This window comes from Heloderma suspectum, chromosome 2 (genome assembly GCF_057233095.1).
Source record: "Heloderma suspectum isolate Gila_16-S chromosome 2, 16-S_ref, whole genome shotgun sequence".
In the NCBI taxonomy this organism is placed as follows: domain Eukaryota; kingdom Metazoa; phylum Chordata; class Lepidosauria; order Squamata; family Helodermatidae; genus Heloderma; species Heloderma suspectum.
Window position 1 is genome coordinate 4,535,727 of NC_139459.1, and position 27,695 is coordinate 4,563,421.

A 27,695-nucleotide genomic window follows, 5' to 3' on the forward strand; every position below is an offset into this window, starting at 1 on the left:
CATGGTCAGTGATCTGCCCCCCCCATTTGTTGTCATGTCAATGTTATTCAACACCACCCAGCAACACCCCTAGCACACGCCCACACAAAGTGGAACAAAGCCCTAAAGGGGAAATACACAGGGGGGAAATGGCGATTTCAATCGCAGAAAATGCCGGGTCTTCCCCGTTCTCAGATAACACGGGAAGAGGGAAGGAAAGTTGTGAGATAGCAGCAGGTGAGCAGCGGCGTCAGTTAAAGCTCCCATGGAAACCAGTGATTAAAGAAGAATGATCCTACTAAGAAACCAAGGCGTGAAGAGAGCCACAGTGTGTCCAGCAAGGAAGCTTAGATGGAGTTCAAGGAAAGGCAAAGAAAAGGTGAGGGGACAGCATAGTCTGGAAGGCTCAGCCCTTTTTACTCTATGGAGGTTTTACAGTCACAAAATGGACACCCAAATCTGACATCATTAAAGGGCCATATCTCACTTCCTCTTACAGAGGGGTGTGCTGGTGTGTGTGTGTGTGTGCGCGCACGAGCATGCATGCCTGCACACTACAATAGGCTGAGCTAATGTCTGTGCAGGTCTTTCGTCCTTTGAATAGCCATTTTGGCCTATTGTTGTGCTTTGAAAGTTCTTCATTTTCTCAAACTGGAGTGAATAGAAAAATGCAGCTTAACATTCCCAGTTCACACCCCATGAGAAACTCTCAGCAAAGCACAGCTGAAAAGCTGCGATGTCTCACCTCAGGAATAAAGCCACCTAAAATCTCTATTTTTGGAATCTGCTTCAAAAATCTGAATGACTTTGCACGATGGGGGCTTGGAAAGAAGATGGGGCTTTTGTGAAGGTTAAAAGAATGAAAATTGAAGGGAGCGGGGAGAGCAACGTGTGTGGATGAGTAAATGTCTCCACAGCCCTTCATTGAAGCCAGAGACCACAACAGCATTAGTCAAGTGTTGCTCCAGGACTGCGGAAGGGTGGCCTCACAGACCAGTACAAATGGCATGCAGAGTTTTGTGAAGAGAGCACAGCTGGCAGTGCAGCCAGCTCCCTAAAGTTTGGGCCAGCCAGATTAAACACCTGGATTCTCATCCGGAGAAGCATCAGGACCGCCGAAGTGGACCGGGGGAAGGTGGCTATGTACAGGGCAAAATCCGGAGGCACCAGCTGACACTACTATGGGTCACAAGGCAGGGAAGAAAGGTCTAGCTGCACTGGCTGCTGAGGCTTGATGGACACGGAAGGAACTCGAGAACAACCTGGGAAGAATACAGCGGCCAAGCCAAGAATGTGGCAGCCGAACATGGCTAGAGTCACGAACGGCTAAAATCAGCAGCTGATGGGAGTGAGAGAACTAAAGAGCTCTTGGGAGTCCACAAACCAGCAGGGGGTGTTGAGCAGCTGTTGTTGTTGTTCAGTCGTTCAGTCGTGTCCGACTCTTCGTGACCCCATGTACCACAGCACGCCAGGCCTTCCTGTCCTGCGCTCTCTCCCGGAGCGTGCTCAAGTTCATATTCATTGCATCCGTGATGCTATCTAACCATCTCATCCTCTGCCGTCCCCTTCTCCTTTTGCCTTCAGTCTTTCCCAGCATCAGGGTCTTTTCCAGGGAGTTTTCTCTTCGCATTAGGTGGCCAAAATATTGGAGCTTCAGCTTCATTATCTGTCCTTCCAATGAGCACTCAGGGTTGATTTCCTTTAGGATGGACTGATTTGACCTCCTTGCAGTCCAGGGCACTCGTAAGAGTCTTCTCCAGCACCACAGTTCGAAAGCATCAATTCTTCGGCGCTCAGCCTTCCTTATAGTCCAGCTCTCACAGCCATACATTACTACTGGGAAAACCATAGCTTTGATTAGACGGACCTTTGTCGGCAAGGTGATGTCTCTGCTTCTTACTATGCTGTCTAGGTTGGCCATAGCTTTCCTCCCAAGGAGCAAGCGTCTTTTAATTTCAGGGCTACAGTCACCGTCTGCGGTGATCTTGGAACCCAAGAAAGTAAAATCTGTCACTGCTTCCATATCTTCCCCTTCTATATGCCAGGAAGTGATGGGGCCAGATGCCATGATCTTAGTTATTTTAATGTTGAGTTTCAAACCAGCTTTTGCACTCTCCTCTTTCACCCTCAACAAGAGGCTCTTGAGATCCTCTTCGCTTTCTGCCATTAGGGTGGTATCGTCTGCATATCGGAGGTTGTTGATAATTCTCCCAGCAATCTTAATTCCGACCTCTGATTCATCCAACCCGGCATTTCTCATGATGTACTCTGCATATAAGTTAAATAAGCAGGGTGACAATATGCAGCCTTGTCGTACTCCTTTCCCAATTTTGAACCAATCGGTTGTTCCATGTCTGGTTCTGACTGTTGCTTCTTGACCCTCGTACAAGTTTCTCAGGAGACAGGTAAGGTGGTCTGGTACTCCCATCACTTTAAGAATTTGCCACAGTTTGTTGTGATCCACATAATCAAAGGCTTTAGCGTAGTCAATGAAGCAGAAATAGACGTTTTTCTGGAATTCTCTTGCTTTCTCCATGATGCAGCGAATGTTGGCGATTTGATCTCTAGTTCCTCTGCCTCTTCTAAACCCAGCTTGTACTTCCGGTAGTTCTCGGTTCACATACTGCTGAAGCCTAGCTTGTAGGATTTTGAGCATCACCTTGCTGGCATGTGAAATGAGCGCAATTGTGCGGTAGTTTGAACACTCTTTGGCGTTGCCCTTCTTTGGAATTGGAATGTAAACTGACCTTTTCCAGTGTTGCGGCCACTGTTGAGTGTTCCAGATTTGTTGGCATATTGAATGCAGCACTTTAACAGCATCATCTTTTAGGATTTTAAATAGCTCGGCTGGAATACTGTCATCTCCGCTAGCTTTGTTGTTACTAATGCTTCCTAAGGCCCACTTGACTTCACTCTCTAGGATGTCCGGCTCAAGTTCAGTGACCGCACTATCATGGTTATCAGGGACATTCAGATCTTTCCTGTATAGTTCTTCTGTGTATTCTTGCCACCTCTTCTTAATCTCATCTGCTTCTGTTAGGTCCCTGCCTTCTTTGTCCTTTATCATGCCCGTCTTTGCACAAAACGTTCCCTTGAGATCTCCGATTTTCTTGAAGAGATCTCTAGTCTTTCCCATTCTGTTGTTTTCCTCAATTTCTTTGCATTGTTCATTTAAGAAGGCCTTCTTGTCTCTCCTTGCTATTCTCTGGAACTCTGCATTCAGTTGGGTATATCTTCCCCTTTCTCCTTTGCTTTTCGCTTCCCTTCTTTCGTGAGCTACTTGTAAAGCCTTATCAGACAGCCACTTTGCTTTCTTGCACTTCTTTTTCTTTGGGATGGATTTCGTTGCTGCCTCCTGAACAATGTTACGGACCTCCGTCCATAGTTCCTCAGGCACTCTGTCTATCAGGTCTAATCCCTGAAATCTATTCCTCACCTCCACTGTATATTCATCAGGGATATGATTTAGGTCATACCTGAACAGTTTAGTGGTTTTCCCGACGTTCTTCAATTTAAGCCGAAATTTTGCAAGAAGCAGCTCATGATCTGAGCCACAGTCAGCTCCAGGTCTTGTTTTTACTGACTGTATGGAGCTTCTCCATCTTTGGCTGCAAAGGACATAATCAATCTGATTTCAATATTGACCATCTGGTGACGTCCATGTGTAGATTCGCCTCTTGTGCTGTTGAAAAAGAGTGTTTGCTATGATCAGCATGTTCTCTTGGCAAAACTCTATTAGCTTTTGTCCTGCTTCATTTTGTACACCAAGGCCATGCTTGCCTGTTATCCTGGTGATTTCTTGACTTCCTACTTTAGCATTCCAATCCCCTATGATGAAGAGGACATCTTTTTTTGGTGTTAGTTCTAGAAGGTGTTGTAGGTCTTCATAGAACCGATCAACCTCAGCTTCTTCGGCCTCAGTGGTTGGGGCATAGACTTGAATTACTGTGATGTTGAATGGTTTGCCTTGGATTTGTACTGAGATCATTCTATCATTTTTAAGATTGTACCCCAATACTGCTTTTCCCACCCTTTTGTTGACTATGAGTGCTACTTCATTTCTTCTAAGGGATTCTTGCCCACAATAGTAGATATGATGGTCACCTGAATTAAATTCGCCCATGCCTGTCCATTTTAGTTCACTGATTCCCAAGATGTCGATGTTCAATCTTGCCATCTCATGTTTGACCACCTCCAGCTTACCTTGATTCATTGATCTGACATTCCAGGTTCCTAAACAATATTGTTCTTTACAGCATCGGATTTTCTTTTCACCACCAGACACATCCACAGCTGAGTGTCCTTTCGGCTTTGGCCCAGCCGCTTCAGTCTTTCTGGCACCACTTGGAAATTCCCTCTGCTCTTCCCCAGTAGTATATTGGACACCTTCCGACTGGAGGGGCTCATCTTCCGGCGTCATATCTTTTAGCCTTGGGATACATTCCATGGGGTTTTCTTGGTGGGAATATTGGAGTGGGTTGCCATTTCCTTCTCCAGTGGACCACGTTTTGTCAGAACTCTCTGCCATGACCTGTCCGTCTTGGGTGGCCCTGCACGGCATAGCTTATGGCTTCACTGAGTTACGCAAGCCCCTTCGCCACAACAAGGCAGTGATGCTGCTACATAAATCCTTAAAGAGGGCTGGGCACCTCAGAGCTGTTGTCCAAGGACTGGTCCAAGTCCCTCAATGTTCCTGACAGAGTCATATCTTTTGTAGAGAAAAGAAAAAGTCAACTCACAGCACAATCCCAGGCATGTCTATTCAGAGGTACGCTTCGCTGTTTTCAGTGGCATTTACTCCCAGGTAAGTGTGTGTAAGTTCTTCAGCAAAGGAGATCATTACCTTGTCGTGGTGCTGGAGCTTGAGCACCTCAATGACGTCATGAGCTAAACCGTGAAGGGACACCCAAGACAGGAAGGTCATGGCAGAGAGGTCAGACTAAATACGATCCCTGGGGAAGGAAACGGCAACCCACCCCAGTGTTCTTGCCATGAAAACTAAATGGATCAGTACAACCAGAGATATGTCGGTATACCATCGGAAGATGCGACTCCCAGGTCGGAAGATGGTCAAAATGCTACTGGGGAGGAACAGAGGATAAGTTCAACTAGCCCCAGATGTGATGACGCAGCTAGCTCAAAGCCGAAAGGACGGCTAGCAGCCGACGGTGCTGGTGGTGAACGACGAATCCGATGTTCTAAAGATCAACACACCATAGGAACCTGAAATGTAAAATCTATGAGCCAGGGCAAATTGGATGTGGTTACTGGGGAGATGTCAAGATTAAATACAGACATTTTGGGTGTCAGTGAACTGAAATGGACTGGAATGGGCCGCTTCACATGAAATGACCACCAGATCTACTATTGTGGACAAGAGGATCACAGAAGAAATGGAGTAGCCTTCATAATTAATAATCAAGTGGCTAAAGCAGTGCTTGGATACAATCCAAAAAATGACAGAATGATCTCAGTTCAAATTCAGGGTAAGCCATTTAACATCACAGTGATCTAAATATACGCCCCAACCACAGAAGCTGAAGAAGCAGAAGTAGATCAGTTCTATGAGGATCTGCAGCACCTACTGGATAGTACGCCAAAAAAAAAAGATGTTATTTTCATTACAGGAGACTGGAATGCTAAGGTGGGTAGTCAAACGACACCTGGAATTACAGGCAAGCATGGTCTGGGAGAACAAAATGAAGCAGGACATAGGCTGATAGAATTTTGCCAAGACAACACACTGTGCATAACAAACACTCTCTTCCAACAACCTAAGAGACGACTTTATACATGGACTTCACCAGACGGTCGACACCGAAATCAGATTGACTACATCCTTTGTAGCCAAAGGTGGTGGACATCTATGCAGTTGGTAAAAACAAGACCAGGAGCTGATTGTAGTTCAGATCACGAAGTTCTTATTTACAATTTAGAATCAGACTAAAGAGAATAGGGAAGAGCCACAGATCAGTTAGATATGAGCTCACTAATATTCCTCATCAATATGCAGTGGAGGTGAAGAATAGATTTAAGGGACTAGATTTAGTAGATAGGGTCCCGGAAGAACTTTGGACAGAAGTTCGCAACATTGTTCAGGAGGCGGCAACAAACAATGTCCCAAAGAAAAAGAAAACCATGAAGGCAAGATGGCTGTCTGCTGAGACACTGGAAGCAGCCCAAGAAAGAAGGCAAAAGGCAACAGTGATAGGGGGAGATATGCCCCATTAAATGCAAAATTCCAGAGGTTAGCCAGAAGGGATAAGGAATTATTTTTAAACAAGCAATGTGCGGAAGCGGAAGAAGATAATAGAATAGGAAGGACAAGAGACCTCTTCCAGAAAATTAGAAACATCGGAGGTAAATTCCAGGCAAAAATGGGTATGATCAAAAACAAAGATGGCAAGGACCTAACAGAAGCAGAAGAGAGCAAGAAAAGGTGGCAGGAATATATGGAAGATCTGTATAGGAAGGATAATAATATCGTGGATAGATTTGACGGTGTGGTCAGTGAGCTAGAGCCAGACATCCTGAAGAGTGAGGTTGAATGGGCCTTAAGAAGCATTGATAATAACAAGGCAGCAGGAGATGACGGTATCCCAGCTGAACTATTTAAAATCTTGCAAGATGATGCTGTCAAGGTGATGCATGCCATATGCCAGCAAATTTGGAAAACACAAGAATGGCCACCAGATTGGAAAAAATCAACCTATATCCCCATACCAAAAAAGGGAAGCACCAAAGAATGTTCAAACTATCGAACAGTGGCACTTATTTCACATGCCAATAAGGTCATGCTCAAGATCTTGCAAGGTAGACTCCACCAATTCATGGAACGAGAATTGCCACATGTACAACCTGGGTTTAGAAAAGGCAGAGGAACTAGAGACCAAATTGCCAATATCCGCTGGATAATGGAGAAAGCCAGGGAGTTTCAGAAAAACATCTGTTTCTGTTTTATTGACTATTCTAAAGCCTTTGACTGTGTGGATCATCACAAATTGTGGCAAGTTCTTGGTGGTATGAGGATACCAAGTCATCTTGTCTGCCTCCTGAGGAATCTGTATAACAACCAAGTAGCAGCGGTAAGAACAGACCACGGAACAACGGACTGGTTTAAGATTGGGATAGGAGTACGGCAGGGTTGTATACTCTCACCCTACCTATTCAACCTGTACACAGAACACATCATGCGACGTGCTGGGCTTGACGAAGCCAAGGCTGGAGTTAAAATCGCTGGAAGAAACATTAACAATCTCAGATATGCAGATGATACCACTTTGATGGCTGAAAGCGAGGAGGAGCTCAGGAGCCTCATGACGAAGGTGAAAGAAGAAAGTGCAAAAGCTGGGTTGCCGTTAAACCTCAAAAAAACCAAGATTATGGCAACCAGCTTGATTGATTACTGGCAAATAGAGGGAGAAAACGTGGAGGCAGTGACAGACTTTGTCTTTCTAGGTGCAAAGATTACTGCAGACGCTGACTGCAGCCAGGAAATCAGAAGACGTTTACTTCTTGGGAGGACAGCAGTGACAAATCTTGATAAAATAGTGAAGAGCAGAGACATCACACTGACAACAAAGGTCCGCATAGTTAAAGCAATGGTATTCCCCGTAGTAACCTATGGCTGCGAGAGCTGGACCATAAGGATGGCTGAGCGAAGGAAGATAGATGCTTTTGAACTGTGGTGTTGGAGGAAAATTCTGAGAGTGCCTTGGACTGCAAGAAGATCAAACCAGTCCATACTCCAGGAAGTAAAGCCAGACTGTTCACTTGAGGGAATGATATTAAAGGCAAAACTGAAGTACTTTGGCCACATAATGAGAAGACAGGATACCCTGGAGAAGATGCTGATGCTAGGGAAAGTGGAAGGGAAAAGGAAGAGGGGTCGACCAAGGGCAAGATGGATGGATGATATTCTGGAGGTGTTGGACTTGACTTTGGGGGAGCTGGGGGTGGCGACGGCCGATAGGAAGCTCTGGCATGGGCTGGTCCATGAAGTCACAAAGAGTCAGAAGCGACTGACCGAATAAACAACAACAAAGTGTGTACAGGATTTTCCACTAGGCATGGGGAGGCCCAATTTATTTATTTGTTTTATTAGATGTATAAAATCGTACCTTCCACCTAGCAAATGCTCAGAGCGATGTACAATAAAAACATTAAGGCTGCATATCAAACCCAAGGAACAAAATCAGCTACAATAAAATAAATAATACACTGCTGCTTCTTTGGTATGTGCAGCATCCCACAGTTGATATTAAATTAAATAGGAATAACCAGAAGAAGGCATTGGGCACCTCCCCAGAAGTCAGCCTTTTGAGCCAATGTGGCAACTACACAAGGCTGGCTAAGTGGGTCTGTGGCACAGTGACAGAGCTCCTGCCTTGCATGCAGAAGGCCCCTCATTCAATCCCCGGCATCTCTACATAGGGCTGGGACGGACCCCTGCCTGAAGCCCTGGAGAGCCAGTGCTGCCAGTCAGAGTCAACAATACTGGGTTAAAGGGACCAACATTCTAACTCAATAAATCCACACATACTGACCTGGTTTGCATGTCAAGCGGCAATTCCAGGGTTGTTTAACCCAGGGATTGTTGGCAATGGGCAAAGTGACAAGCAGGCTGCTTCCTGTGCACTCATCATTTCTTAAGGAGCGCCTCCAGCAGCACCAGACAGGCCGCTTAACAAGATCAGCCTCGGATGGCCTTCTCTCTGTCCCATCAGCCAGGACAGCTAGACTGGTGGGGACGAGGGAGAGGGCCTTTTCTGTGGTGGCCCCCACTCTGTGGCCCTCCCTCCCTAGGGAACTCCGCCATGCCTCCTCTTTAATGAGCTTCCGTCGTGCATTAAAAACGTAGTTGTTCAGGCAGGCATTTGGGGTGGGTTAAGGTATTTTAGAAAATGTTTTTACTGTAGAATTTTATTGTTTTAAACTGTTTTATTGTATGTTGTACATCACCCAGAGTGGCTGGGTGACCAGCCAGATGGGCGATTAATAAATTTAATTATTATTATTATTATTATTTCTGGTTTCAGTTTCGTGACATGTGAACTTGAAATTCTGCGTTGTTTATGGGCTAAACAACCCAGCGTTTACCCAACAATTGCCCATGTTAATTAAATATGGGAACAACGAGTGCACAGCTCACATACTTCACTCATCCCAGCAATTCCTGGGTTAAACAACCCAGGAATTGCCGCTGCGACATGCAAACCTGGTCAGTATAAGGAAGCTCCCTATATTCTTAAGAGGGAGGAAATTACCTTAACCAGTGTCCAGGACACAATGCGCCCATCAGAAGAGACCGAGAAGAAGTTCAAGTTATTGTCCATGTCATCTTTCTGCCACTTGACCTGAGAAGGAGAAACAGAGAGTAGATGCAAAGATGTTCCAAAAACAATGGCTGTCTACAAAATAATAATAAAAAAAGATGTCTGGTGGCACTTTGAAACTAACAGTTAAGACACTTTTTATTACAAAATGGCATAAGCTGTAGTAGGCAACAACCTGCTTCAGGAGTCCCCAACCTTTTTGGACCTATGGACACATTTGGGGATTTGAGGCCATGCTGCGGGGACCACCATAAAATGCCTAATGAGTGTATGAGACACCACTTTGGCATCTACCTGTCACATCCATGGAACTTAGGCTGTATCTTATTCAGCAAAAATGTTTGCTTCATATCTATTGGACACTGCTACATCTCTTTAATAAGGGATTGTCTAATTTGGCTAATTGCTGGTGCTGCAATAAAGCTTATGCATCTTATAAACTTGTTTAGGTAATATCCAGGAATTGCTTCTTCCGGGGAAGAGGTTATTACACAGATAAATTTTGTACTGGAACAGTCTTTAATATTCACTGATGTACATGTTCTTTTAAATTATTTACCTGCTTCATGGAAATTAACAAATGATCAGCATAAATGGATTCTCTGCACCCTTTTGACAGCAAAAAGACTGATATTACAACACTGGAAGGATAAACACTTACTTCCTATAACGCAATGGAGATGCCACTTTCGAATGGATACTTATTTGGATATTAGTCCACTTTTGCTGCAGCCCATGTATAACTGCTAGAAAGTTATATGCATTTCATACAAATCCATATATGTATATTAAAAAATGGGGAAAATAAAAACTTTTTTTTAATTAGGTGCCCATGGGCACCATGTTGGTGACCCATTTGCAGACGCCACTGGAGGTGCCCATGGATGCCATGGCACCCACGGTCACCACACTGGGGACCCCTGACCTATAACATCAGGTACTGAGGTGGGACTGGTGAAAGCAAGGTGAAAAAGTCAGTTAAAAGCTGACCAAAAGGAAATATTTTAAGTTCTTAAAAGGATAGTAATAGTACAAGTTATTCAAATGTTTATAAAGTGCACAGAAACCATAATCTCTGTTAAGCCTCAGATTAATACAGTCAAACTTCAGTATGAATGTGTATGCAACTATCTTGCATACTATGTGTCCATACAATTTGACTTTTCGAAGAATAGTAATTCTGAGGTTTGCAGGATGGTGTCCAGGGAGATTAAAATGATCAGCCCACTCGTTTCTTAGCGTTCTTGCTCTCTGACTCATGGCAATTGAGTCTTTGCCTTAAGAACAGAGCCATACGCCCAGTGTAAATTGCTGATGAGCTCTTGATGCATAAAAGTATGCCACACTGGTAAACATACGAGTATAAGTGCCAAGGATCAGATGGATTTCCATTGGGCCCCACACAGTGTTATTTATTTTGATTAGAAGGCACAGTTGACATTTAGGTCTGTCACAAGGTTTTGTGCCTTGTCTTGAATTATGAAATATGTATTCATCACTGGTAAGCAGTAGCTTCAGGTTAGGTGGTTGTTTGTAGATGGACTAGCTGCTGTGGCTTCTTCCAGATCTGGATCATTCTCAAGAATAGGCTGTGGTTCCCTTATGATGCATTTTAACACCTTCTGCTGAGTGCTGCAGGTGATAATCAGACATATTCTGTCCTGTGGCTTCACAGAATCATAGAATAGGAGGGTTGATTATCCCTGAGAGGTGGCTGTCTAGCCTCATCTCGAATGCCTCCGGTGTGGGAGAGCCCACCACCTCCCCAGGTAATTGGTTCCATTGTCGTGTTGCTCTAACAGTCAAGATGTTTTTCCTGATGTTCAGCGAGAATCTGGCTTCCTGTCACTTGAGCCTATTATTCCGTGCCCTGCACTCTGGGATGATGGAGAAAAGATCCTGGCTTTCCTCTCTGTGACCACCTTTCAAGTACTTGAACATCTCCCCCCAGTCTTCTCTTCTCAAGGCTAAACATGCCCAGTTCTTTCAGTCTCTCCTCAGAGGGCTTTGTTTCCAGTCCCCTGATCATCTTCGTTGCCCTCCTCTGAATCCTCTCCAGTTTGTCTGCATCCTTTTTAAACTGTGGCGCTCAGAACTGGACACAGTACTCCAGATGAGGCCTAACCAGTGCTGAGTAGAGGGGAACTAGCAAACAGCAAAGATAAAAATTTAGAAAGCTAAAATGCCTGGGAAAATAAAAAGGTCTTCACCTGGCGCCAAAAGGAGTACAATGTAGGCGCCAGGCGAACCTCACTAGGGAGCTCATTCCAGAGCCGGGGTGCCACAACAGAAAAAGCCCTCCTCCTAGTAGCCACCCGCCTCACTTCCTTTGGCAGGGACTCACGGAGAAGGGCCGCTGATGGTGATCTTAAGGTCCGGGCAGGCACATATGGGAGGAGGCGATCCTTCAGGTAACCTGGCCCCAAGCCGTTAACGGCTTTGAATGTTAACACCAGCACTTTGAATCGGGCCCGGAAATGGACTGGCAGCCAGTGTAGCTGGAAAAGTACTGGCATAATATGAGCTCACAGGCCAGTCCCTGTTAACAATCTTGCTGCCCTATTTTGGACCAGCTGAAGTTTCCGGACCGTTTTCAAAGGCAGCCCCACGTATAACGCATTGCAGTAATCCAGACGAGAAGTTATCAGAGCATGGATAACTGTAGCTAGGCTCTCTCTGTCCAGATAAGGGCATAGTTGGTATACCAGCCTAAGCTGATAAAAAGTGCTCCGTGCCACTGAGTTCACCTGTGCCTCAAGTGACAGTTCTGGATCCAACAGCACCCCCAAACTATGAACCTGATCCTTTAGGGGGAGTGCAACCCCCTCCAGAACAGGTTGAATATCACCTAGCCGGGCAGACGAACCACCCACTAACAGTACCTCCGTCTTGTCTGGATTGAGTTTCAGTTTATTAGCCCTCATCCAGTCCATTACCGTGCCCAGGCACTGGTTCAGAACAGCCACTGCCTCACCTGGTTTTGATGAGAAAGAGAGGTAGAGCTGGGTGTCATCCGCATATTGATGGCACCTCAGCCCACACCTCCGGATAACCTCCCCCAGCGGTTTCATGTAGATGTTAAACAGCATGGGGGATATAATAGAGCCCTGTGGAACCCCATGGCACAATTGCCATGGCACAGAGCAATAATCCCCCAGCACCACCTTCTGGAATCGGCCATCCAAGTAGGAGCGGAACCACTGTAGTGCAGTGCCTCCAACTCCCAACCCAGACAACCTATCCAGAAGGATACCATGGTCGATGGTATCGAAAGCCGCTGAGAGGTCCAGGAGAATCAACAGGGTCGCACTCCCCCTGTCCCTCTCCCAGCAGAGGTCATCCCATAGGGCGACCAAGGAAGTTTCCGTTCCAAAACCAGGCCTGAAGCCCGATTGAAATGGATCGAGATAATCCATTTCATTCAAGAGTGCCTGGAGCTGTCCTACAACCACCCGCTCAAGCACCTTGCCCAGGAAGGGGATGTTGGCCACTGGCCTATAATTGTTAACATCCTCTGGGTCCAGGTTAGGCTTTTTTAGGAGTGGTCTAATTACTGCCTCTTTTAAAGCAGCAGGCACCACTCCCTCTCTCAAGGAGGAATTTACAGCCTCCTGGACCCAGCCGGACAACCCCTCCTTGTTTGATTTAATAAGCCATGAAGGGCAAGGGTCAAGCACACAAGTGGTCGATCGGACTTGGCCAAGCACCTTGTCCGCATCCTCAGGCCTCAGTAACTGAAACTCATCCAATAAAACTGGACCAGACGGTGCTCTGAACGCCTCTACCAATGGAACTGCATTAATGGTGGTGTCCAATTCATGACGAATCTGAGTGACTTTATCCTCAAAGTGCCGCGCAAACTTGTCACAGCGTGCTACCGAGGGTTCCACCGTCTCTCTCCCTGGCCCAGAATGTAACAGGCCTCGAACCACTCGGAAAAGCTCCGCTGGACGACACTGAGAAGATGCAATGCTGGTGGAAAAGAACTGCCTCTTTGCCACCCTCACCGCCACAGAGTAGGCTCGATAGTGGGCTCTTACCTGTGTTCGGTCAGACTCAGCACAAGTTTTCCTCCACCTGAGTTCTAGCCGTCTCCCCTCTTGCTTCATTGCCCTCAGCTCAGGTGTATACCAAGGAGCTGGCCGGGCTCTGCTCAGAGGGAGAGGGCGCTTGGGTGCGATCGTGTCAACCGCCCGAGTCATCTCTGCATTCCACAGAGCGACCTGGGCTTCGATAGGAGCACCAGCCATACCAGCAGGAAAATCCCCCAGAGCCCTCTGGAATCCATCGGAATCCATTAATCTCCGGGGGCGGACCATTTTAATAGGTCCCCCGCCCTTGCAGAGGGGAAAGGCCACCAGAAGTCTAAACCTCAGCAGGAAGTGATCTGACCATGACAAAGGGACAGATGTTAATTCCTCCACTTTCAGATCACCATCCACCTGCCCAGTCGAGAAAACCAGATCAAGCGTGTGTCCTTTTATATGCGTTGGGCCGATGACATGTTGGGACAGCCCCATGGTTGTCATGGCGGCCATGAAGTCCTGAGCCGCCCCGGATACAGCGGCCTCGGCGTGGAAGTTGAGATCCCCCAGGACCATCATCCTGGGGGTCCTCAACACCAAGTCCGAGACCACCTCCGTCAGCTCAGGCAGGGAGTCTAATGGGCAGCGGGGTGGGCGGTACACCAACAGAATCCCTAATCTGTCCCGGGTACCCAACACAAGGTACAAACACTCAAGATCTGCACTCGAATGAGCAGGAAGCCTGGAGAGGGAGATTGAATTCCTATAGACCACGGCAACCCCCCCTCCCCGACCCTCAAGTCGGTGTTGGTGCTGCACCGAGTACCCAGGAGGGCACAGCTGGGAGAGAGTGACCCCTCCCAGTTCCCCCACCCAGGTCTCAGTAATACATACCAGGTCAGCCCCCTCATCCACAATCAAATCATGGATGAGGGAGGTCTTATTTTGGGCCGACCTGGCATTCAGTAGCAGCACCACCAGACCCGAGGGCAGACTGGTAAGGCTGCCAGGAACCATCAGGTTGGGGGAAGAACCAGAAGAGGGGACAGCTGTAAGGTGTCTAGCCCCTCTTCTCCTCAGCTGGCCTGTTAATCTCCCAACGCCATACCTCCCCCTGCCCGTGACCACAGTTATGGTGGCACCTCCCCCACCCCCTGAGTTGCCCAATAGTCCTCCCAGGCACATATTAAAATATTAGGATATAAAATACACAACAGTTTAAAAGAATATAAAAGAAATAAAAGAGAACAGCAGCTAAGAAGGAGCAGATAGTCCACGTTTGCCCCTTCCCCTTGTCTTTAAAGCTGCTGCCCTCTGCTGCTGCTACTTGCTGCTGGTATTGTGGCTGCTGGTGTCTCTGGAGAGGCAGGTGGGTAGATCTTCAGGTCCTACGCGACTCCAAGTGCGAAGCTAAGTGCTCCTTCCCGAGCAGCCTCTGGTAGCCCCGCCTTAAGTACCTGTCGGCGGGGGCAGAAGCAGGCTCAGGCTCAGGATCCACCTGGTGCAGCTGCTGGCTAGTCCTCCTTCCCCAGGCTCCTTCCCCAGGCTCCTTCCTTGTCTTGGCAAAATTCTATCAGCCTATGTCCTGCTTCATTTTGTTCTCCCAGACCATGCTTGCCTGTAATTCCAGGTGTCGTTTGACTACCCACCTTAGCATTCCAGTCTCCTGTAATGAAAATAACATCTTTTTTTTTGGCGTACTATCCAGTAGGTGCTGCAGATCCTCATAGAACTGATCTACTTCTGCTTCTTCAGCTTCTGTGGTTGGGGCGTATATTTAGATCACTGTGATGTTAAATGGCTTACCCTGAATTCGAATTGAGATCATTCTGTCATTTTTTGGATTGTATCCAAGCACTGCTTTAGCCACTTGATTATTAATTATGAAGGCTACTCCATTTCTTCTGTGGTCCTCCTGTCCACAGTAGTAGATCTGGTGGTCATTTCATGTGAAGCGGCCCATTCCAGTCCATTTCAGTTCACTGACACCCAAAATGTCTGTATTTAATCTTGACATCTCCCCAATCACCACATCCAATTTGCCCTGGCTCATAGATTTTACATTTCAGGTTCCTATGGTGTGTTGATTTTTAGAACATCGGATTCGTCGTTCACCACCAGCACCGTCGGCTGCTAGCCGTCCTTTCGGCTTTGAGCTAGCTGCGTCATCACATCTGGGGCTAGTTGAACTTATCCTCTGTTCCTCCCCAGTAGCATTTTGACCATCTTCCGACCTGGGAGTCGCATCTTCCGATGGTATACCGACATATCTCTGGTTGTACTGATCCATTTAGTTTTCATGGCAAGAATACTGGGGGGGGGGGTTGCCGTTTCCTTCCCCAGGGATCGTATTTAGTCTGACCTCTCTGCCATGACCTTCCCGTCTTGGGTGTCCCTTCACGGTTTAGCTCATGACGTCATTGAGATGCTCAAGCTCCAGCACCACGACAAGGTAACGATCTCCTTTGCTGAAGTGTAATGAATTAGGTTATCTTTATTCACTTCAAAAGAAACACTACATTTTAATGTTAAAAAGGTAATTGTCCCTTGACATAAGGAATAGTTGGCAAGTCTAGGTATAGCACAACCATACATTTGGTTACAGCCTTATCAGAATCCCAAAAAGCCAAAGTTTTGATCAAGAGAATTTCTAACCATGGTCGTTTGTAACCTCTGTTGTACCAGCTCTATTCATTTCAATGCCGGCTGCACAGCCGTGCTTGGGGAATTATGCCCTTAGTTGGCAAAGAAAGTAAATATATTTCATTTCATGCTAATCTACATAATTAATTTTCATCATAAAATTTGAGCTCTTTGGTCACAGAGTGATGGGTTTCCAGTACCAGACTGCAGGCCTCCTCCTAATACGTGTACAATGTAAAGGAAAATGGATGATATTTTCTCAGTTTAAGCAGACCTAGGCTGCCTTTACATTAAAGAAAAGATCCACAGTCCTACCATTGTGGAGCCTTTCTGCGTTTACAGCGGGCTCCCAGACGGCGGTGCCCACATGATTGCTGAGAGGGGAAGTTTTTAATTTTCAAGATTCCATAGAACTCAATGAAACAGAGCCATCTAGTGGCTGTTTTAACGGCGCAACAATCCGAGACATTTTGATACTTCATTTTCTGAAATCTTTCTAACATGGAATAACCGGGAAATACCTCGGGATGTGACTTAGAGGTTAATGACATCATGAAAAGGACCTGGAAACTTCTGTGAGTGAGCAATCCCAACAGCAGGATAAAAACTCCATGTGAAGAATCCCCTATACATTATGCAGCATGAGACAGCAGACTAAGGGTAGTATCTAATGCAACGCTACTGCTGTCATAAATTACACTGCTCTAGCAGAAACAACTTCTAGTGAAATGCCAATAGCATTTGCTGGCACAATGGGTTTCTCCAGGAAACCCGTCATGCCAGCAAGTGCTCTTGATGTTCCACTGTGGTCATTTATGCTAGCGCAACATAATTTGTTAATACGAAGACAAAACTCACTGGAAAAGACCCTGATGCTGGGAAAGATTGAAGGCAAAAGGAGAAGGGGACGGCAGAGGATGAGATGGCTAGAGAGCATCACCGATGAAATGAATATGAATTTCAGCACATTCCAGGAGAGAGCGGAAGAAAAGAAGGCCTGGCGTGCTACAGTCCATGGGGTCACACAGAGTAGGACACGACTGAACGACTGAACAACAAACATAATTTGTGTTCAAGGTAGTGCCACATTGGATACTGCCCTCTGGCTGCAATCCTATGCAGGCCAAGTAAGCCCCACTAAACACAATGGAATTAACTTTGAGTAGACACATACAGGATTGCACTGTAAGTGAATAGAATTTTGGACTGTAGCACTTCAGGTTGCAAGTGTGGAGAAGTCATATTTCAGAATGCTCCTTTATGTTATTTTTTTAAAAACCCTGCATGTAGTCATGAGAAAATGATTAACATGACCCTTCCCCCTCCCCCATGTGCTTTTTTACTACTACACATAAAAAGCTTTTTATGTGGAAGGCTGGGAGAGGAGAGCATAGCTCAGTCCTGGAGCACCTGCTTTGCATGCAGAAAGTTCCTGGTTCAATCCCCGCCATCTCCAGTTAAAAAGGATTAGGTAGTGGGTGATGGAGAAGAGCTTTCTCTAGCTGAGACCCTAGAAACCAGCTCGCTGCCAGTCAGAGTAGACAGAGTAGGCTGGAGAGATAAACAGTCACAACCTTGTATAAGGCAGCCTCCTAAGATCATTAAAAAAATGAGAGCCCTTCACACCTGATGTTTGAAGTGGTACAGTCCAGAGACATTTACTACCTCGTTTTGGATTACATTTAATAGGGACGGGGAGACAGAGATCCACTTAATCCATTTCAACTTTCCATGAAAACCCCTGGAGAGGTGGGCCTTTGAGATTGTGACAGTTCAGCAGAGATGAGGATAAATGCTTGGAGGCTAGCAAGAGAAATCTCAATGTGAATCAAATACCTCACAATTGATCCAATTTCCAGATGTCGAAATTCAATCAGACAAGAGAGTAAAAGATGACCTGTCACATGACCTGTCTGCATGTGCTTCCCAACGTGTCTATCAGCCACGTTGGCCACGTTCCGGTAACACCCCATACCTGATCCCGCAACATGAAGGTGGCATTTGTCTCTGCTGAAGGCATATGGGAGATACAGATCTCTTTGAGCATCGCCCATTATAAACGAGTCCCATTATCCTAGAGCCTACTGCCAAATACTTCTCATGACAGTCTATTCACCCTGCATCCATTCTTCCCAAAAAGAAAACCACAGGCTGAATAGCAGATATCTGAGCATCAGTCTGCTCTTATCCCTGCTCCCCTTCTTAAGGGGAACCCCTTTTTGGACTGTGCTATGAAACACCCCTCCCCTCCAAGACTCACTGAAGAGCAATTGATCTGCCATGTAAAGCTCTGTGGAAGGCAAAAGACAAACAGGAGCCTCTCTCCACTTTGCCCTTCCTCTGCTCAGACTCACGACCTCTCAGGCCAGTTTTTGGTTGCCCAGCGAACAGCCATCCTATTGGTGCAATGTGAATGAAATGTTTTAATGGCACCAGAGGAGAAGTTAAATGGACTTCTGTCCAAGTGGTCCCTCTTGGCTGATGCAAAGGCATTTTTAAGGCAAACAAGTGAAAGGGGCCCCAACTAAGATCCTCTGATGTCCTGCTCCAACTACTTTCAGTTCTTTGCTATGCAAAGCTGATTATAACAGAGAAGTCAAGCAAGCAAAAGTCAAGCACAGTTTTACCGGGCAAATGTGGGTTTTGCAGAGAAAAGTCAGAGGAGTAGCCAAGGTCAAGCACACAGGGTATCAGTCAGGCAGAATGAAAGTCCAGAAGGCAGTGAAAGGCAGAAGTCCAAAGCCTGATATTACAGAGTTCCAAATATCAGTCAAACTCAGGGAAACAAGACACCAGGCACAAGAAGCTGAAGAAACAGTGTTGTTTTCAGCTAAGGCTAGACTGCTAATGCAAGCTTATATTACCAGAGCCTCCTGAGCTTTAACGAGCTTCCGTAGTGCATTAAAAACGTGGTTGTTCAGGCAGGCATTTGGGGTGGGTTAGGGTATTTTAGAAAATGTTTTTATTGTAGAATTTTATTGTTTTAAACTGTTTTTATTGTATGTTGTACATCGCCCAGAGTGGCTGGGTGACCAGCCAGATGGGCGATTAATAAATTTAATAATAAAAAAAATAAAAAATAAAATAAATAAATGAGCCAATATTATTTGGAAGGCCCTGTTAATAGGTATTTACTCATTGGCCATTTTGAGACCTTGAGGGGAGGTGGGGGAGAAGACCATTCCCTGTTCCCCTATCCAGAGCGGCCTGCAGGGTTCTGTGGGTGGCCAAGCAGCCACCCTGTCCTTTTCCACCTTTACCCCTTCCCCCTTTTAACTTGCCCAGTTAGCACCACCCACTCACACCTTTAGCCATGCCCTTCCTTTCAAGACAAACCATGCCTGTTCTTCATTCAACTCCAATCTCCCATTTGTGGCCCAAATCTTTCAAGTGCCTAGCAATGCCCGTTGGCAGAGTCCTCACACTAGAGACAAGCTGCTCCAATGGAGGAGCAAGCTTGGAGGCTGGGCTTTTATATGGTCTGGTGGACCAGGATTGGTTCTTGAGGGTCAGCTGACAATGCTCAAGCAAGCTGGTACTGCATGTCTGGCAGCCCTTAAACCACAGAGCTCAGTCTGCCAGTCATGCAGCAACTCCAGAGTGCTGGAGCTGCAGAAGGAAAGGGGCTGGAGCCAAGCTGCCTGAGGCCCTGCTTTGTGAGTCCTGGGGGCCTGGCCCTGAACCTATTTCCCTATGCCGTGGATCTTATCCCTAGAGCCCTGACTGTCCACGGATGCCAATGGAGATGGTTTTCTTACCTTAACTGCCATGCAGGGGGGCAATTATCAAGGAGGATTGTAGTCAGGGATGGAAGGATTAACCCCCATTCTCACACACACACACACACACACAGCAATTAAAAACGCAATCCTATGGGGATCGATGGTCACCTCCAAACTCGGGGGCGACCGCCTATCCACTGCAGGGTGGGAGGAGTGGTGAGGAGTGCATCTCCTTCATGCTCCTGTTGCCCTGCTTTCATGGCTAGACAGCCGATTTCGGCTGTGTAGTTGTGGGACCACGGAGCGCGGGGTGGGGAGGCCAGATGATGTATAGGAAGTCAGTTCTCCAGGGACCGACCAATCCTATGGCCATCTAGCCTCTGACTAGCGGCCATAGGATTGTGCCCTAAAGCGTATTTTTAGAATCTTCCATTGCTGCCAGTGGGAGGGGTTTTTTTCTGAACTTAATTGGCATGGGGGGGGAGATTTCCAGGGGGATCCCAGCTGAGAAGGATTAACCCTCCCCCTTCCTGCTTGCTGTGACCCTCCAAAAACCTCCCCTCATGCATGGCAGTTAAGCTTAGAAGACTTCCATTGGTGCCAATGGTTTTAAGCTTAATTGCATGGGGTGGGGGCAATTTTCCTGCATGAGGGAAAGAGAGAGAAGGAGGGGCAGACAGAGAAGTGGGGAAGGGGCAATGAGAGACTGCAACTTAACTGCAACTGAAGAGGAACTACTGATCTGGGATGAGGTGCAAATCAGTTAAAGAATTCATTCTATTTGAGGTGTTCTGGTGAGCAATCGATTGGATGGCTTTGCCTTCTTTGAAATTTAAATAAATCCTAGTAATTATTTCTAAATTTGCATGCATACACACACACACACACGTAGGTGGATTTTATGCACATTTGTGTCCGGTGGGCCTAGCAACACCCAGCATCTTACAAGTGAAGATTCAGAGGTGCAAGAGTCTGGGCGAGAAGAAAGACACTGAGCTGGTTCACTCATCACGATAAGCCACCTTGACAATAAACTACAGTGGGCTGGTTGCTTGCTTGCTAACCCATATTACTCCCAACAGCTGATCAGGTGCTCTGTGGCTTGCTGTGGCTTCTTTCCCCCTTAGTTTTCCTGCCTGCTTACAGCACGTATCCAATGGGCCTTTGTGGCACAACCTCAGAAACCTACTCTGCTAAGGAGCGCAGATACACTCATTAGTGGAGCAGAGTTTATTTTGTAGAATTTTTTTTTCAACTTTGGGAAGATTTGTGCATATTTAGCTCCCCCACCCACCCACCTTCAGGGAAATTTGCACCAATTTAACTGTATTATTGGTTGGGGATATTGTTAACTGACTGATGGGTACGTCTTCTACTTATTTAAATTTTGATGTTTTAAATGAACTGGAATTGAGTTAAGGATGCATTGTAATGTATTATAATTATGGTGATTGTATTGGTTTGGCTTGAGAACCACTTTGAGCACCACCTATTGCAGAAAACGCAGTACACAAATAAGTTGACTCAGCCTGGACTCTGGGGCTGGGGGTACTTGATAAGGAGGATGGGTGGTCACCGGAAAGGGGGTAGGGTGGTGCTGGGAGGGACAGTAGCGGCAGTGGAGCTCCCGCTTTGCAAGCGGACGCCCTGGGTTCACGCCTTGGCATCTCTCCATAACAAGCGATGTGAAAAGGCCTCTCTGCCTGAGAGCCTGGCGACCCGCTGCCAGCGAGAGCCAGCGATGCCAGGCATAGTCAGACATGGTAAGAGGACACTTCCCAGTCTCAAGAAACCCATGCAGGATGTTTAAATGTGGGTGTGTCTGTTACATTGGTTTCGAGCGAGCGGACCAGGCTTTGCAGGGATTGGGACTGGTCTTCGCTGGATACCGCGAAGCCTTCAAGCAAACCTGCGCAGCTGTCAGAGGTGGACACACTCTGCCTGCCCGGTCTGAGTGCAGCACAGCCCCAGCCACGCTGCATCCCTATCGCCTCCTGAGGGAGGGTGCATGCCACACCCCGGAGGGGGGTCTGCTCCGCAGCAGCAGGGGGGGAGCAGGCATGTAACTCTGCCCCTTGACCTGCTAATCTCCCCGGGCTTCAAACTGTATGGCCCTGATGACTGTACTAGTTTGCCTTCCCCCTGGAAACCGATGTCCTCACTGTCGGAGGCTGTGTGGATCCAGAATTGGCCTTCACAGCCACCTGCAGACCCACTGCTAAGACTCTACCCTGGAAGACAACCTTACTTGGTCACGAGTGATCGCCATGATGCCCATGTGCACCAGTTGCTGGGGAACATGGGCAGGAGGGTGCTGTTGCACTCGTGTCCTGCTTGTGGGCTTCCCGTGGGCAGCTGGTTGGCCACTGTGTGAACAGAAGGCTGGACTGGATGGACCTGGGCCTGATCCAGTCTCAGGGCTCATCTTATGTGCTTATGACTGCAGAAGTATGTGCTGGTGAGGGAAGTCTGCCCCTAGTGGATGAGGATGTATTGCAGGTTTCAACCCCATGGACACATTGAAATTAATTACAATTAATTAATGGGTTTTTAACACACAGTAACCCCGGTGTGCACACTCCTATGGTCCTCTTAGTAAGCATGCCAAGTTTCAGGTTTCACGGTCTTGCCACTATGGTACTGACAGACAGAGTCAAATCCTCTTTTATTATTATAGATTATAAAAGGAGATCCTGAAAAGAGCAAGGAGGGAGGGAGGGAGGGGGTCCCGGGGTGCTTCCCCTCGCAAGAAAGCAGCAAACATGTGCGTCAGCCGCTCCTCTGAAGCAGAGCTGTGTTAAATTGTATCAGTATACCAAATGTGGCAGAGGTTGGCAGAGCTGAGTGCTGTACAAAAAACCCTTTGAGTCCCTTCCTTTTGTGGATTAACATGCTTGTCTCTAGTAAGGCAAGCAGCAAAAGGGTTACACTCTCTCAATCCAATGCAGAGGGGAACCATGGAGGACAAAAAAAGCCCTTCTCGTTTACCTTTTCGACCCAGTTTCATCAATTCGATCACCTTTCTTTCCTGTTGCACGGGGTGACAGTAATCAATGTTTAGTAGGCTTTTTATTTTTGGTAGTCCTCTCATGCTTACTCAGGTGGGGATCTGATATCCCTCCTTGTTTAAAAATTTCCTGGTTATATAGCATGTCTTGGAGTGTTACCCTTTTTTGCATTGTGTATATGGAAGGGAAGAATGGGGCCTGGATTCTTCAGTTTTGATAACTGAAGAATCCAGGAGGAGGGCTTTTTCTGCTGTGGCACCCCAGCTGTGGAATGAGCTCCCTAGTGAGGTTCGCCTGGAACCTACATTGTATTCCTTTCGGCCCAAGGTGAAGACCTTTTTGTTTTCCCAGGCATTTTGGCATTTTAGCTTTCTAGACTTTTAGCTTTGCTGTTTTAAATCTGTATTTTAAATTCCTGCACTGCTGCTAGGTTTTATTGCAGTTGTATTGTTATATTGTGGTTTTAATGTTTTATATATTTTAAATTGTTTTATTGTGTGCCATTTGATTTTAATTTCTGTGAACCGCCCAGAGAGCTTCAGCTATTGGGCGGTATAGAAATAAATAAATAAATAAATAAATAAATAAATCAGAATAATTTCCATGGCTGATACTGAGAGTGGGATTATACAGGTGGTCTTGAGTTTCCTTTGTTTCCATGCTAGGCTGGGGCATCTGAACGACCAATGTCTGCATGAACCTGCCCATCAGTTAAGGTTTCCTTGCAAAGGACCTTCTCCAGGTCCCACCACCTCCCCAGGTAATTGGTTCCATTGTCGTATTGCTCTTACAGTCAGGATGTTTTTCCTGATATTCAGCCGGAATCTGGCTTCCTGTAACTTGAGCCCATTATTCCGTGTCCTGCACTCTGGGATGATCAAGAAGAGATCCTGGCCTTCTTCTCTGTGACAACCTTTCAAGTACTTGAAGAGTGCTATCCTATCTCCCCTCAGTCTTCTCTTCTCAAGGCTAAACATGCCCAGTTCTTTCAGTCTGTCTTCAGAGGGCTTTGTTTCCCGTCCCCTGATCATCTTCGTTGCCCTCCTCTGAACCCTCTCCAGTTTGTCTGCATCCTTCTTCAAGTGTGGTGCCCAGAACTGGACACAGTACTCCAGATGAGGCCTAACCAGTGCTGAGTAGAGGGGAACTAGTACTTCCCAGGATTTGGAAGCTATGCTTCTATTAATGCAGCCCAAAATAGCATTTGCCTTTTTTGCAGCCACATCACATTGTTCGCTCATATTCAGCTTGTGATCGACAACAATTCCAAGATCCTTCTCGCTTGTAGTGTTGTTGAGCCACGTATCCCCCATCTTGTAACTGTGCATTTGGTTTCTTTTTCCTAGGTGCAGAACTTGGCATTTATCCCGATTCAATGTCATGCTGTTGTTTTCTGCCCAGCGCTCCAGTCTATCCAGATCACTTTGAATTTTGTTTCCGTCTTCCAAAGTATTAGCTATCCCTCCCAATTTTGTGTCATCTGCAAATTTGATCAGCATTCCCTGCACCTCCTTCTCCAAGTCATTAATACTTGGACCCAGTGAAGAGCACTGGGCCCAGGACTGAGCCCTGTGGTATCCCACTCGTTACCTCTCCCCAGTTTGAGAAGGTGCCATTGATAAGCACTCTTTGAGTCCGATTCTGTAGCCAACTGTGGATCCACCGGATTGTTGTTTCCTCTAGCCCACTTTGAGCTCGTTTGCTCATCAGGAGATCATGGGGCACTTTGTCGAAAGCTTTGCTGAAGTCGAGGTATATGATGTCTACAGCATTCCCACAGTCTACAAGGGAGGTTACTTGATCAAAAAATGAGATCAGATTTGTCTGGCAGGACTTGTTTTTGACAAATCCATGTTGGCTTTGAGTAATCATGGCATTGTTGTCAAGGTGCTTCCAGATGGATTCCTTTATCATCTGCTCCAGAATTTTCCCAGGGATTGATGCCAGACTGATTGGTCTGTAGTTCCCAGGTTCCTCCTTTTTACCCTTTTTGAAGATAGGGACAACGTTAGCCCTCCTCCAGTCATCTGGCACTTCCCCCGTCCTCCATGATTTCTCAAAGAGAATAGACAGTGGTTCTGAGAGCTCTTCTGCCAGTTCCTTTATTACTCTAGGATGCAGTTCATCTGGCCCTGGAGATCCATCTCCATCCTGTTCTCTTGGGCTTTTAACGGTACATTTTAATGCTTTAATCTGTTGCATTTATATAACTTTTTATCTGCTACTCTGCTGTTTTTATCTTGTTTAGAATTCTAGTTATTGCATTATAGTGCAATCCTGTATGTGTCTACTCAGAAATAATCCCATTGAGTTCAATAGCTCTTAATCCCAGGTAAGTGGCTATAGGGTTGTAGCCTTAGAGAGCAATCCTATGGCCCCTAGACAGAGTCTGGCGGGCTATAGGATACTTCAGATTCCTGGATGCAAAGTTGGAGAGAGCACTCCAACTTCGGACCCAGGAGTCTGAGCTCCCTGGCCCCTCCCCCTCACGGCCAATGTGAAGAGAACTGCAACGGCAACCTCAGAGAGGATAGAAGGGGGTGTGCCAGTGAGTGGGGAGGGGAGGAGACTGGGGAAGCAGGGCTACGAGCTATCCCCAGCTGTCCCCAGCCTCCTTCGCTCCTGCTCCCCCATGCCTCAGCTAGATGGGCAAAAACGTCTGTCTAGCTAAAATGCAGAGCGGGAGGAGTGCAGAGGGGAATATTACCTCTGTGCTCCTCCTGCTTTGCATAGGATCCCCATCAGCCTTCAAGTTCAGAGGCTGACAGGAATCCCGATAGGATTGCGCCCTTATTGTATTTTATTTTGAGGCCATTTTCCAGCAAAAGGTGGGATAGAAATTTGAGAGATATAGATACTTCTATGTATTTATTTTCAACTTTTTCAGTGTTATGTGGGAGCGATGCTGCAGTGTCTATTATTGATCTATTTATTTAAAGCATTTTTACCCAGCTCTTTTGCCAGAAAAGGCTCCCAGAGTGGCTTACAAAGATCAAAATAAGGCAAACCCTATCCTCAGGCTTACAATCCTTACAAAAGGAAAAGGGATTTGGAGGGAGAAGGACAAAAGCAAATTCAGACACTACTTTTTAGTTACAAATGGTTGCATCCAGCTGTGTCCATCTACCTGTGGAATGGACAGCGCGGGCTGAACCAATCCCCTCTCCCTAATGCAGCCCTTCACATACTGCCAAATCTACTCTGGAGGCTGGGGGACTTACTGAAGCAGATCTGGGGGATCTTTTAGAGCAGATCTGGGTGTGTGGGCAGGGGGTAGGAGAGGAAAGCGAAGTGCCCAAGCAGATGTCCGCTCACATGATGTTGGATAGAACTCAAAAGTTCTTATAATGACCAGCTGGATTGGACACAGTTCAATGCGATGAGGAACCAAAGGTCTTCCAGCTGCCCTGATTCTATCTCTCTCTCTCCACTGCAGCGTACTGGAATAAACAGCAGCTGCTAGGTGATACTTGCGGGAGATAAGAGTCTGATGGAGCTGGTTGCAAAGGGATGGTCCTGTTTCCTCACGTCTTTTTTTTTTAAATTCAGAATAATGTAAGCAACAACAACAAAGGATCTCAGGTCCAGTTTGCAGTGTACATTCTGACAATGGAAAAGATGACAGAAGGGGGGGCAAGAGCAGGAGAGTGGGGGTAGCAAAGGAGAAAAGTGAGCAAATGCAACTACGTGCACTTGGGTTTGATTTTGGTTGGGATTGAGTAGGGGCATGTTTCCACCCTATCGGCTTCACTTTGTTTGCAACTTTGCTGCGATGTTTCCCCAATCGCATCTGATCCTTTTCCTGTTTCCACAGCCCTTAAAGACCGGTCTTATCATCACTGTAGCCTGGGGCTCTGTGCTGTTTCCACTGAGCTCTAATCGAATTGTTTTCTTGATGGCTGGGTGGCGTCTGAGTGGAGTCTGGGTTGGGTTTGACTACCTCATCCATGTTCCCGCCTCCTCGGCCGTGTTTCCAGGACAACAGAAGAAGAAGCTAATGGAGGAGTACCGGATTTTTTTAAAGGAATCAGCTTTGCTGTGAAGGGAGGCTTCCCCCCTCTTTCTCCTTTCCCCCAAAAGTCCAGATGCACCTGCATGTCAGGAGCAAGCCTCATTGAGCACAGCGGGAGTTACTTCCAAGTAGACACACATATGCTTGTGCTGGGAAAGTGGGGGGAAGAACACAAAGAGGGAAACCAACCCACATTTTAACCTAGAGGCATTGACCACAATGAGAGTTACTTCTGATGAGAAGTAACTGACGAGAAGTAACTGATGCGATGTGCCATTTCAATTGAGGGGGAATCTCTATAAGTTCTGATGTGAGCATTCAAAGGCAAGCTTCATTCAGCACAATGGGAGTTACTTCTGAGGAGACACTAATGGGTTTCTTGTGGGAAAAAGAGTAGTAAACACAAAGACGGAAAACATCTCGCATTGTAACCCACAAGATCTCTATAATGAAGCTGTGAAGTACTTTCTTCCTAAGGCAATTCATCTGAGCCTTGCGATCCCGCTTGGTCGCTTAATCACACCTAAGGAATTGGGCTTTAACATTTCAGTTGAGGGGAAATCTCTGTAAGTTCTGATGTGGGCATTCAAAGGCAAGCCTCATTCAGCACAATGGGAGTTCCTTCTGAGGAGACACTAATGGGTTTCTTGTGGGAAAGAGACGGAAACCAGCCTGCATTTTAATGCACAGGATCTCTATATGGAAGCTGTGAAGGAGTTACATCCTAAGGCAATGGACCGGAGCCTCGAGATCGCGCTTAATCGCATGTAAGGAATTGGGCTTTGATATGTGCCCTGTCAATTGAGGGGCTTCTCTGTTATTTCTGTGGTCATTGAGAGGGCAAGTCTCATTCAACATAATGGGAGAAAACACCCCTTGACTGGGGTCATGGGCTGCGTTCTGGTGCTTATTTTCAATGATGTTTTAAAAGTTAGTCCCTCATCATCCTGCTCCGAAACGGCAATGAAATG

At 46.6% G+C, this 27,695-nt stretch overlaps 1 protein-coding gene across 2 annotated transcripts in view; it reads right to left on the reverse strand.

Annotated features, from left to right (window-relative positions):
• DNAI1 (dynein axonemal intermediate chain 1) overlaps positions 1 to 27,695 on the reverse strand; it is a 232,862-nt gene that overhangs the window by 109,787 nt on the left and 95,380 nt on the right. For both annotated transcript variants that reach the window (XM_084832793.1, XM_084832794.1), the window contains one exon: positions 9,246 to 9,335. In XM_084832793.1, the coding sequence (XP_084688919.1) occupies positions 9,246 to 9,335 (90 nt within the window). The remainder of the gene's footprint in view (positions 1 to 9,245; positions 9,336 to 27,695) is intronic.